Below are 12,369 nucleotides of genomic sequence, written 5' to 3' on the forward strand. Positions count from 1 at the left end.
GTAAAGTGCGTATCACAACAAAGCAAGTTACACGAATTTTTCAGTTTCCCAGTACGTTTAAAAGTTATGTTTACACTATCCTGTAGTCCGTTAAGTGTGCAGTAAAAGCATTATGTCAAAAACACCAATGTACGTACCTTAGTTAAAAATACTTTATTGCTAAAAAATACTAACTTATCCTCTGGTAACACAGGGTTGCCACACACCTTCAATTTGTAAAAAAACCTCAGTGTCTGCTAAGCTCACAGCAGTTAAACAAGGACTGCTTGTAAATGAATACATAACGTTTTAAAAGCTTTTAAAATGAACTGACGAGTCCTTACTGTTTGCCACGTCTTGTGCGGCATCCTTCACTGCACCTCATTTAATCCTTACGCCAGCCTGTGAGCACAGGTGCTTCTGCGGCCTCATCTTGTAGAGGAGAAATGGCCTGGAGAAGGACCACGCTCTGGCCAAGCTGTGTAGACCTGGCTTCAGACCCACGCTGAGCTGCTGTGGCAGGGCAAGCGGAGTCAGCTCTGCGGTCTGCCTGATGGCCCTGTTGCTGCTCCCTTCCCACCAGCACCCCCCCCCCAGCTCCACCACTCCCCCAGGTTCTTAGAGTCAGAATATTGCAGTGGTCTTCTTTGTCAGTACTGTGAACAGATGCCAGTCATTTCACCCTGCCATTACAACCCCCATGACGACCATCGTTATCACAACTGTAGATGTCCCCTATGTGATGTTTTAGCTGTATCCGGGGCCACGTTTCTGCGAAGTGATGGGTTTCATGTGCTGGTTCCATTTTTAAAGAATATACATTAAAACAAGTATGTAGTCATTAAAATACTCACGTTCATGAATGCAGCACCTAAAAATCAGGGGCCACCAGTGGCGTGTGCCCCGAATTTCCCGGCCACAGGGAATTAGTGTGTGGTGCACTGCACAGAGTTGTAGGACTGAGTGATTCTACAGACTGCTGTGTAGGACGGTAGAGGCCACGCAGTGCACAGCATCGCTGAAGGCAGCAGTAACCCACTTATGGGATTCCAAGGCTAAATCTAAATTCATTAAGAAAAAATGGAAATCGGATTCATTGAAGTCCCTTGGATGTCTGTTAGCCTGTGGAGCCCAGCGTTCTCACCCAAAGATGTGGGGATCCATGGAGCCCACGGTCTTGCCCGAGGTAGAGGTGTTCATGGGAGAAGGACCAGTTCTCCGGGCGGGCTGTGGGTTGCACCAGCTAATCACAAGCTTCGCTCTGTGCGCTGTCCCACAGATTGGCCTGTTTGACCTGGAAGTGAACTGTCTAACAAAGATCCTCTTTGGAGCTTTGGTGGTGGTGTCTCTGGTCATGGTCGCCCTCCAGCACTTCGCCGGACGTTGGTACCTACAAATCATCCGCTTCCTCCTTTTGTTTTCCAACATCATTCCCATCAGGTAAGCAGAGAACAAGCTTGTGTTTAAGTGCTGCGACATTTGCTTCTCTCTCTTCATTCAAAGGTCATGGTTTTGTGGTTTTGAGAAGGAGCCGGGCCCTTTTGTAGAGTGATGACCAAGGACAGGCAGGGTCAGGAGTGTAGGCGGCGCTCTGGCCGGAGCACTGGATGGGCACATTCCTCCCTGAACCATCCTTTCTGGAATTACTCTCTGCTCAGAAGATCTGGCCTTGCCCAGTCTCAGTGTACACTGGACGTGCCATTTAGATTTCATCTTATTTACCAGCCCCAGGAGGTTGGTGGTGACTGGTGGGAGTGCTGTGTTGGGAAGGATTCTGAGCCTGAGTCGGGACTCACGGTGCTTGATTAGCAGTGGAAGCTTGGTGGCACATGCCAGACAATTGTTCGCCTACCTCATTTGAAGGCTGAATAAATGGTTAAAAAAAAAAAAAAAAAAAAAAAATATATATATATATATATATACATATATATATATAAAATAAAGTAATAGATGGTCATAGTAGAAAAAAAAATTCACAGTAGCCAAAGAATAAAATAAAAATCATCTCTAATCTCACAACTAAGTGATAATTGCTGTTAATGTTTTGGGATGTATGTTTTCTAGACGGCTTTCTATTTTAGAAAAAGGAGAATTTGCTCTACATAAAAATCCACTCCCACCCTCCACTTTTTTTTCTAACAAAAGGATGTGTTGCAGATAACTTTTCACATCAAATATACTTGCACACCGTCATTTATTAGAACTGCTGTGGTACGTATTCTATGCCTGATAATTTATTTAGACCCGTATTGTTGGATGCTTGTTTCTACTTTTTCCCCATAATAAATGATCAGTAAATAATTATAAAACAAGCCATATCTTTTTCCCTCAGACGTCTAGTGCTTATAATCTCTCTCTTACACTTGATCTATTGCCCTGTATTTTGTCTTGCTCTTTTGTGTATTTATATCATCCCAGCTAGACTTCGTCTTTTTCCGAAGGCAGAGATTGTGGTTTTGGTACAACAACGTGACTAGAAGAAGGAGATTGAACCCCAGGCTAGTGTGCTCTGGATGATGGTTTGAAAGAATAAATACGTCTAATTTACTGCTAACAAAAGAGTGTTTGTGCTGTAATGTTGTGTATAATTGTAGTCTTTAAAGTTCTGTCTACAACATGACTGAAAATCGGTGCATTGAATCTGCATATGGGCCAGGGCTAGCCAGTGAGATAGTTAGCAACTTAATCAGTTTATAGGATTATGAATGAATTTTAAGATTTCTTTTTATTGTTTGCAATGAAATATTTAAAAATGAGTATAACACAGGGACTTCCCTGGTGGCGGAGTGGTTAAGAATCCGCCTGCCAATGCAGGGGACACAGGTTCGAGCCCTAGTCCGGGAAGATTCCACATGCCATGGAGCAACTAAGCCCGTGCGCCGCAACTACTGAGCCTGCGCTGTAGAGCCCACGTGCCACAACTACTGAAGCCCGCGTGCCTAGAGCCCGTGCTCTGCAACAAGAGAAGCCACTGCAATGAGAAGCGAGCGCGCCACAACTAAGAATAGCCCCTGTTCACCACGACTAGAGAAAGCCCATGTGCAGCAGCGAAGACCCAACACAGCCAAAAATAAATAAATAAATTAAAAAAATGAGTATAGGACATAAAAAGGAATATTATTCAGCCTTAAAAAGGAAGGGGAAAAAAAGGAAGGGAATTCTGACACATGCTGCAACATGGATGAACCCTAAAAAAATTTTGCTAAGTGAAATAAGCCAGACACAAAAGAACAGATCATGTGTGACTCCACAGTACGAGACCCCCAGAGCAGTCAAATTCGTAGAGACAGAGAGTAGAATGGTGCTTGCTGGGGGCTGGAGAAGGGGAAATGGGGAACTGCTGTTTAATGGGTATAAAATTTCAGTGTAGGAAGATGAAAAAGTCCTGGAGATGGATGGTGATTATGGTCCCATAACAGTGTGAATGTACTTGATATCATTGAACTGTACACTTAAGATGCTTTAAATGGTAAATTTTATGTTATATATATTTTACCACAATGTAAAAAATGAATAAGGTATCAAAAATACGTTAGCTCGGGGCTTCCCTGGTGGTGCAGTGGTTGAGAGTCCACCTGCCGATGCAGGGGACACGGGTTCGTGCCCTGGTCTGGGAAGATCCCACATGCTGCGGAGCGGCTGGGCCTGTGCGTCCGGAGCCTGTGCTCCGCAGCGGGAGAGGCCACAACAGTGAGAGGCCCGCATACCGCAAAAAAAAAAAAAAAAAAAACATTAGCTCAGAGGACTACTGTTTTTTCTTTTTTTAAGTAAGGCTAAAACAACTACCTTTTCGATATTTTAAAAGTATCTTAAATTTTTATATTTTATTTTGGTCCGTAACAGAATCGCTTCATGGAAATTTGATAGTGGTGTTGAATCTGTGGATTCAGCCCCAGCCGTGTGCTTCTACAGGGGGTGATTCCAGATGTTATGGCACGAGCGATGTGCATTTAGAGTCCTTGTTGAGATACAGGCAGTCTTATGTTTATCCCGTTAACCTGTGTGCTCTGGTTTTCTGACAGTCTGCGTGTGAACCTGGACATGGGCAAGATCGTGTACAGCTGGGTGATTCGCCGGGATTCGAAAATCCCCGGGACCGTGGTTCGCTCCAGCACGATTCCCGAGCAGCTGGGGAGGATTTCCTACCTACTCACAGATAAGACCGGTGAGTTTCCTGCGGCCCTCGCAGGATTCAAGGTCGAGGAAGGTGCTTGGAATCTCTTTCTGGAGGTGTTAGAGATGCATGCTGCTGCACTTTTATTTTCTTCGTCTTTTGATGATGACAGACTCTTTGGTGATGATGATGATAGCAGCACAGCCTTACTTCCTGCTAATTATGTACAAAAGCACCATTCTGGGTATTTATAGTCACTTACTTAATCCTCCCCCGGTGTTGTGAGTTCGGGGGTGTTAAGTGACTTGGTGGTTAAGTGACTTGTCAGGAGCACATAGTGGCAGAAGCAGGCTTTGAACTCAAGACAGTCTGGCTTCAAGTCCTGACCTTGAAACCACGCCTCAAAATACTGCTCCACAGTTTAACATCTGTCAAGTTACGAGGTTGTCGTAGTGGTTGAGAGCAAGTGCGTAGTGGGGAGACCTGGGTTTTAGCTTCCTCTCTACCATTCATTGAGCATGGGATAAAAGGGAATCTATTGCAAAGGTTCGGGAAATCAGAGCAAAACTAGGTTTCAGGAAGAAGAAGAACCAGGAAGGTTCTGGCTGTGTCAGCATCAGGACCCCTGGGATGGTCTCCTGACTTGACTCATCCTCTGTTGATATGTCCGTCTGTTCAAGGTTTAGATTCCTTCAAGACAGAATCTGATTGGCCTCATGTATGTCACGTGCTGCCCTCTTGGCCAATGGAATGAGTCAGGCACCCTGATTGACGCTCCCTCTGGACCATCTCAGGGAATGAGAGTGATAATTCCCCCTGGAAACCTGGGGTTCTATTTTCAGAAGAAATTCTAGGATTCCAGGCTGACAAAATATCACAGGTGTCTCAGCCAGCAGGAGCAGTGCTGAAACCAGTCTGTGACGTATAGTAAACTCTCAAAAAAAAAAAAAAAAAAAACGCCAAATAGCTATCATTACTGTTAATAATAATAAGAGCTCCAGGATGTAGGCAGTTACTGATTTGTCTTGTGTTTCAGGAACTCTTACCCAGAATGAGATGGTTTTCAAACGGCTCCATCTAGGCACCGTGGCTTATGGCCTCGACTCAATGGATGAAGTACAAAGCCACATTTTTAGTATTTACACCCAGGTAAATTCTTCTGTTTTGATACCCAAACAATTTTTACATTTATTAACACCTATATTGAGAAGAATTCATAATACCATATGATTCACTCATTAAAAGTGTACAGTTCAGTGTTTTTTTGTATACTCAGAGTTGTGTGACCATCACCACAGTCAATTTCATCTTCATCACCCCAAAAGGAAGCCCTGTACCCATGGACAGTCAGTCACTCCTCACTTGCCCCAGCCCCACCTTTCCTTCCAAACCCCTGGCAACCACTAATCCTTCACGTTTTGAATAGACCTGCGTTTGAGGTTTTTGCCCCGTCTTCCTCATCCCCAGGGTTAATCTACTGAAATACTAATGGACACTGGGGAAAACATAAGAAAAAATGATTTGCTAGTAACTGGTGCCAGAAAGAACTTTGAGAACCTAATGGTTGGTTTTCCTTCAGGTTTACAAATGTGCTTACTTTTTCCTTTTCCCCCGTTATGAGCCAAAACAGCATAATTAATGGGCTGCTTGTGACATAATCACGGTATAACCGATCAGCTTTAGTTCCTCATCTCTTTCCAACTCAGCAGTCTCATGGAAGAAATTATCAGAGATGATGGTCAACTTATCTGTTCCTGATTTTCCCCCTTCTTTTTTAGAGGAAGGTATTACTTGTAGGTGTCCTAAGAGTCCTTAAAGATTAGACCGGTGGGTCCCCCACCTTGGCTGCTCATCAGAATTACTGGTGATGTTTTAAAAACAGAGTAAAAACAAAACAAAAGACATAAACTTGGGTCTGGTATCCTAGAGATTCTGACTCATTAAGAGGACAGGAGAGTCTGGGCTCCTGTGTTTTAAAAGAAAGATGACAAACAAATCCCTTGGTAATTCTGAGACACACCCAGGGCTAAGATGGACTGCATTAGACCAGCTACGTGTCATGACACTTGTTTGGGGGCAATAGAATAAAAAGGCCATGTTTTGCTTAAATTTGTCCAAATAGACAATGATTCCATAGTCAGAAGGCCAATTAAAAATGTATTTTTGTGTAAGAGTTAGAGGTGGACTCTCTAAATGCTTTGTGATACAATTATAGTCAACATTTAATTTTCTGGAATGTTCGCTAGCCTGCACACCTGGATTTCCGGGGTATCTCCTGAAAATGGCAGGGCAGGGGATAGTGTGGAAGTGGAGGTGGATTTTAAGTGGAGAACAATTTGTTTGATCCATGTCACGTCATCACCTGCTACCAGCCACGAAGCCCTTGTCATTCATTCTTCTAGGCTCCCTGTGTGGGCATTGTGGCTTGTCCCCAAATGGTCCATTGTCCTTCTTCAGAGGTGGACTTTAAGACTATTAAAAAATCACAAGGACTTGGTTGGACTGAGAGGAAAAGCCACAGTCAGCCCCTGGTTCCTTTCTCTCTCTCTGACCCGTCTTCCTCTGTGAGGTGACGTGGTGTCTGTGCTGGGCTCTGTGTGTCACTCTCTAGGAGGTTCCGCTCTTATCCAGCTTCTGTCACCTTATTGAAGCTGATGGCTCCCATGTCTGTGTTGGCCCGACCAGGAGCTTTACCCTGGAATACACCTGCATACTTGGCATCACCGCTTGTGGGTCATGAGGACGGTGCACCCACCATCCCGACATTTTTCCTGCATTCCGTACACTTGCTTCTCTAAGCTGTTCTTGTTTTAGTAAGCATCGCTCCTGTTAGCTTCGTCCAGGGATTTGGGAAGTGCCCCTGCTTCCTGCCCCGTGACCGCCTGCCTTCAGTCGTGGCCCTGCTCCCCCCAGATCACCTGTTTGGCCTTTCTTCTTCATCCCCTCTCGCTCACTAGGCAGGAACTACACTCTCCCTTGCCTGCCTGTCTGCATGACACCCCTGCAGGCTTTCCCTGTTTCCCTCCTGGGAGCACAGGATCGCCCTTGTACTGGCAGCTCCGTCGCAGGGTTTGAGGCTTCCACGTGGTCCAGTGAGGCCTGCATCCCCTGCTGCCACCTCTCCCGCTGTTCACTCTCTCCTCCCGCTCACCCCGTTACGCCACTGCCTGCAGCATTCAGGGCAAGGTGAGCAGCCTCGTTTCTGTGTCTTGGAATATTCTTCCCTCTGAACCATCGGTCCCAGTGCCTCCCGGGCCCCTCTTGAGGGGCCAGTGTGTGGATCGTTATGCTTCTCAGCACCTGGCCGAGTCCCGCCTGCCTCTCAGCCCTGTCTCAGAGGTGCCAGCTGCCGTGTAGACCTTGGGGTGCACCTTGGCGGGAGGCACACCGCTGCCCATGCTGGTGGTATTTTTTTTTTTTTTTTTTGCGGTACGCGGGCCTCTCACTGTTGTGGCCTCTCCCGTTGCGGAGCACAGGCTCCAGACGTGCAGGCTCAGCGGCCATGGCTCACGGGCCCAGCCGCTCTGCGGCATGTGGGATCCTCCCAGACCGGGGCATGAACCCATGTCCCCTGCATCGGCAGGTGGACTCTCAACCACTGAGCCACCAGGGAAGCCCACTGCTGGTGGTATTTTTAAGAGCTTGTGGTATTGACAGAAGCCATCCTTTCTCAGGATATTTGTTTAGTTCAGCTTTTGTAGCCCATTTTTGGTTTAGCACAGATAACACTGTGTAAAGTCTTAAAAGTTCTTACCATGAACTCCTTTTTTTTTGTTTTGTTTTTTTTTTTGTTTTTATTTATTTATTTAATTTTGGGCTGCATTGGGTCTTTGTTGCTGCTCACAGGCTTTAGTTGTGGCGAGCCGGGGCTACTCTTTGTTGTGGTGTGTGGATTTCTCATTGCAGTGCCTTTTCTTGCTGCAGAGCGCTGGCTCTAGGCTTGTGGGCTTCGTTAGTTGTGGCATGCGGGCTCAGTAGTTGTGGCTCGTGGGGCCTGGAGCGCAGGCTCAGTAGTTGTGGCACATCGGCTTAGTTGCTCTGTGGCATGTGGGATCTTCCCTGACCAGGGATTGAACCTGTGTCCCCTGCATTGGCAGGCAGATTTTTTTTTTTTTTCCTTGCTGTACGTGGGCCTCTCACTGCCGTGGCCTCTCCCGCTGCGAATCACAGGCTCCGGACGCACGAGGCCCAGGGGCCATGGCTCACGGGCCCAGCCGCTCCACAGCACGTGGGATCTTCCCAGACCAGGGCACGAACCCGTGTCCCCTGCATTGGTAGGTGGACTCCCAACCACTGCACCACCAGGGAAGCCCGGCAGGCAGATTCTTAACCACTGTGCCACTGGGGAAGTCCTTACCATGGACTCTTAACTCATCACCCTTCCTCAGCGGAAGCTTGTAAATTGATTTGCCTGTCCCGGCCTTGGGTTTAAAGCAGCTGAGTGTGATGGGGAAAGACCGAGGCTGGTGTGCACACTCCACCCCCTGAGGCCACGTGCATTCTTCTCTCGGGATATCGAAAAGCCCTGTGGTAAACACATGACTACTTTTGTGATGACAAGTACGAAGGCTCTCCTGTGGTTTTTAAACAGCTGTATTGAGGTATAACATACATACCATAAAATTCAGCCACGTTAACTGTAGCATTCAATGATTTTTTAAGGTAAATTTACAAAGTTGTGGAACCATCCCCACAATCCAGTATTAGAACCACCCCAGATGACTCTCCCGAGCCCATTGCAGCCATTCATCTGACTTTCAGAGTTTAATAATAGGATGTTATAACAGTGTCTCCTAAGGTAGAGTATTTGGAACTCCTGGCTCAGATCGCTAGGGACAGAGTCAGAATCTCTAGGAGTGGTGCGTGGACCTACAGTTTTAACGGGTGAACCAGGTGATTCCAAAGTAAAACAGAGTTTGAGAATAGCTATTGCACATCTGAGGTTTGTCCTTATTTTTCAGAATGTCATTGTCTAAATCTGTGGACTCCAAAACAGAGTTTGCAAGGAGACCCATTGAGGTGCAGGAGGAGAAGATTAGAATGTCTATTCACATTTCATTTTCATCTTCAAAATTACAGCAAAATTTAAACTTTACTAATAGCTTTAAGATTGACCCTGGGACCCCCCACTCCATATATCAGATGAACTTTTTTTTTTTTTTTTTTTTTTTTTGCGGTACGCGGGCCTCTCACTGTTGTGGCCTCTCCCGTTGTGGAGCACAGGCTCCGGACGGGCAGGCTCAGCGGCCATGGCTCACGGGCCCAGCCGCTCCGCGGCACGCGGGATCTTCCTGGACTGGGACACGAACCCATATCCCCTGCATCGGCAGGCGGACTCTCAACCACTGTGCCACCAGGGAAGCCCCAGATAAACTTTTATCAGGCACAGTCCTTGAGGTGTCCTGCGAAAGGAGTTGGAATTCTACGATTGTTTATTTTCAGAACATTGAAATTCACATTGTCTTTTATGAGTGTCCAGGTGACTGGTTTTAGGGATGTTATTTAACTAAAGTAATCTCAGAGGAAAGAGGGCAGGTGGCTTTACAGGGTTCCTGCAGGGAAACTCCAGATGATCCATACAAGCCCAAGTAAACCACAAGGAAATGGCCAACACATTATGAGATAAACCCATGACAGGCTAAGGAGATGTGATGCTTTTTCCTCTGCCTTATTCATTTACTTATTGGCATCTTTAAAAAACTGAGAGAGAGGGCTTCCCTGGTGGCGCAGTGGTTGGGGGTCCGCCTGCCGATGCAGGGGACATGGGTTCATGCCCCAGTCCGGGAAGATCCCACATGCCGTGGAGTGGCTGGGCCCGTGATCCATGGCTGCTGAGCCTGCGCGTCCGGAGCCTGTGCTCCACAACTGGAAGGGCCACAACAGTGAGAGGCCTGCGTACCGCCAAAAAAAAAAAACAAAAAAAAACTGAGAGAGAATTCACAAACCATAACATTTACCCATTAAGTGTACAGGTCAGCGTTTTTTAGTATATTCTCAGCATTGTGCAATCGTCACTGCTATCTCATTTCAGAATGTTTTCACCAACCCAAAGAGGGACCCCCGATCTCTTAAGACTCCCACCCCTACCCCAGCCCCTGGCAACCACGCGTCTACTATTTGTGTCTGTGGTTTGCCTGTTCTGGACATTTCAGTTGAAGGGAATCAATCAATACCTTTTACACCTGGCTTATTTCACTTGGCATGGCATCCCCAAGATTGCAGCACGTGTCAGCGCTTCATGCCCCTTATGACAGATATGACAGTTTGAATCTATAATTTTAAATAATTTACATAATTATAATTTAAAATTTATAATTCTCAGTGCCCCTTACCCTGAGTATATGTTATTTTGAGGTATTAGCTAATTCTGTGAAATACGCTGTTTTCATTTTTATCATATCATTTTAGAATTTTTTTGTTGTTTCATAATGCACAATATAATATTTATACAATTTAAATATACATGTGTGGAAGGTACTTAAATTTTTTCTCAACATCTTCAAAGTATTTTGAGACGAATATTCTTTATTACCTGGAATATGTAGTCATCTATTTTATTTTACTCCCCTCAGCAAGTGGAAATATCTTTAACTTTTATTAATAAATGTATCTGAAAAAAAATGGATGAGTGTGGGAAGTGGGGGCCTCGTGGTGTCCTGTGTCAGAGAAGCCCAAGACCAAGAGCGCTCTTCTAGGCTGTTTTGTACATGTAAATTCTTATTTTTCAAAAAAAACACAGTTCCCATTATTTCACGTATTTTGGTCTGTGAACTGTGATTTTTCACTTAACGTTTTGTCTCTGATATTGTTTTAGTATTTGTTAGAGTTGGAATCTACTGATCATTTTTTTCCTTTTCTTTTTAATGAGTATGTTGGTGAATGTATGAGTTTGTGGTTTACTTTCCTGCACAAGATATATACACACAGGATGCATTCGGTTGTCAGTGCTTGCTGTGTCCCAGATAGTGTCCCTCTTGCTTTCTGCATCCATAGGAAACAGAGAAGGTTATGTTTTCTCGAGGAAGAATTTTTTGTCTGTTGTGTTTTTCTCTGGGACACAGAGCTTACTTTGTTTTTTACTGATTTAAAAAATTCCTAATACTTTCTTAGGATACATTTTTTTTTTCCTGCAGAAAAAATAAACAACATGGGTAAGTACAAATAAAAAACACTGAAATCACCTGTATTTACGTCACTCAGTGATAGCCAGTGTTAACACCTGGGTGTATAAAATGCCAAGCTATTTCTCTGCCTTTGTGTCTGTGGAGATGTGTACTTTGTTTCTCTCTCTCTCTGTTCGTTTTTTCTTTTCAACAAGAAGGCATCATATTTTTGTAATTCTTTTGAACTAGAGTTGAGCATCAAAACTGTCAAGTTGAAACATATGTATATATGCCTGGGCCCTCCTCTATTCTTTAAGTGTCAGGGGCCCAAGCATATATATATACTTCTTAAAATCTTTACTGGTTACTCGGAGAGGCATTTCTGGTTAAGAACCACTGTTGGAATAACACTGTCCAGCTTCTTTCTTTTCACATATGTCATGATTATGATCCTTTTTAATGGTTTTATAATAGGGCCAGGACTAGGTAGGGTTAAGGAGAGTGAGGCCTGCACCCAGGGAGCAAAACTTATCGAGATGGCAAGAAAACGCCGTCATCAAGACAAATCATACTGTAATGCGGTACTTAAAAAACTCCAAATTCATGCGAAAAATCCAAATCTTAAATTGACAGTATCCAATTCAGCATTCGCCCAGTTTGGCCTCACCACCCTAACCCCGGTTTTACGGTGGCAGTGGCTTCATGTCCGGTTCTCAGCCTTGGCATATTGACATCCGGGCTGGATAATTTTTTGCTGTGGGGACCACCCTGTGCACTGTAGGGTGTTGAGCAGCATCCTTGCCCTCTACCATCTCGATGCCTGTAGCACACTCCCCCGGCACCTGCTTTGTCACACCCTCAGTTATCTCCAGACGCTGCCCAGTGGGGGGCAAAGTCTCCCAAGTTGAGAACCCCTGTGTAATACGTGGTTCAGTTTCAATGAATTGAAATTTGTCGCCTCTGTCGTGCGGAAAGATGTGTACTGTTAAGCGGTAAACGTTGTGTTTATGCAGTCACTTAGCGTGTAAGACAGTTGATTCACTTGGAAGTGGTAGCTCTAAGGCTGTTTCTGTGGAGGTGGGCCTTTGAGGTTAATGAGTTACCAGCTCTGAGCTCAATTTGGGGAGTGAAGGGGGCCTATTGAAACAGGAATTCCTTCTCTTCAATAGTGTA

At 45.2% G+C, this 12,369-nt stretch overlaps 1 protein-coding gene across 4 annotated transcripts in view; it reads left to right on the forward strand.

The window, feature by feature from the left end:
- The window catches only part of ATP9A (ATPase phospholipid transporting 9A (putative)), a 138,215-nt gene that overhangs the window by 65,541 nt on the left and 60,305 nt on the right, over positions 1-12,369 (forward strand). For all 4 annotated transcript variants that reach the window (XR_004345780.1, XM_032605165.1, XM_032605164.1 and 1 more), the window contains 3 exons: positions 1,259-1,419; positions 4,002-4,144; positions 5,130-5,242. Coding sequence is in view for 3 of the 4 variants with exons in the window: in XM_032605165.1 (XP_032461056.1) it covers positions 1,259-1,419; positions 4,002-4,144; positions 5,130-5,242 (417 nt within the window). In the remaining variant the exon portion in view is untranslated. The remainder of the gene's footprint in view (positions 1-1,258; positions 1,420-4,001; positions 4,145-5,129; positions 5,243-12,369) is intronic.

The sequence above is a fragment of the Phocoena sinus genome, chromosome 15, assembly GCF_008692025.1.
Source record: "Phocoena sinus isolate mPhoSin1 chromosome 15, mPhoSin1.pri, whole genome shotgun sequence".
In the NCBI taxonomy this organism is placed as follows: domain Eukaryota; kingdom Metazoa; phylum Chordata; class Mammalia; order Artiodactyla; family Phocoenidae; genus Phocoena; species Phocoena sinus.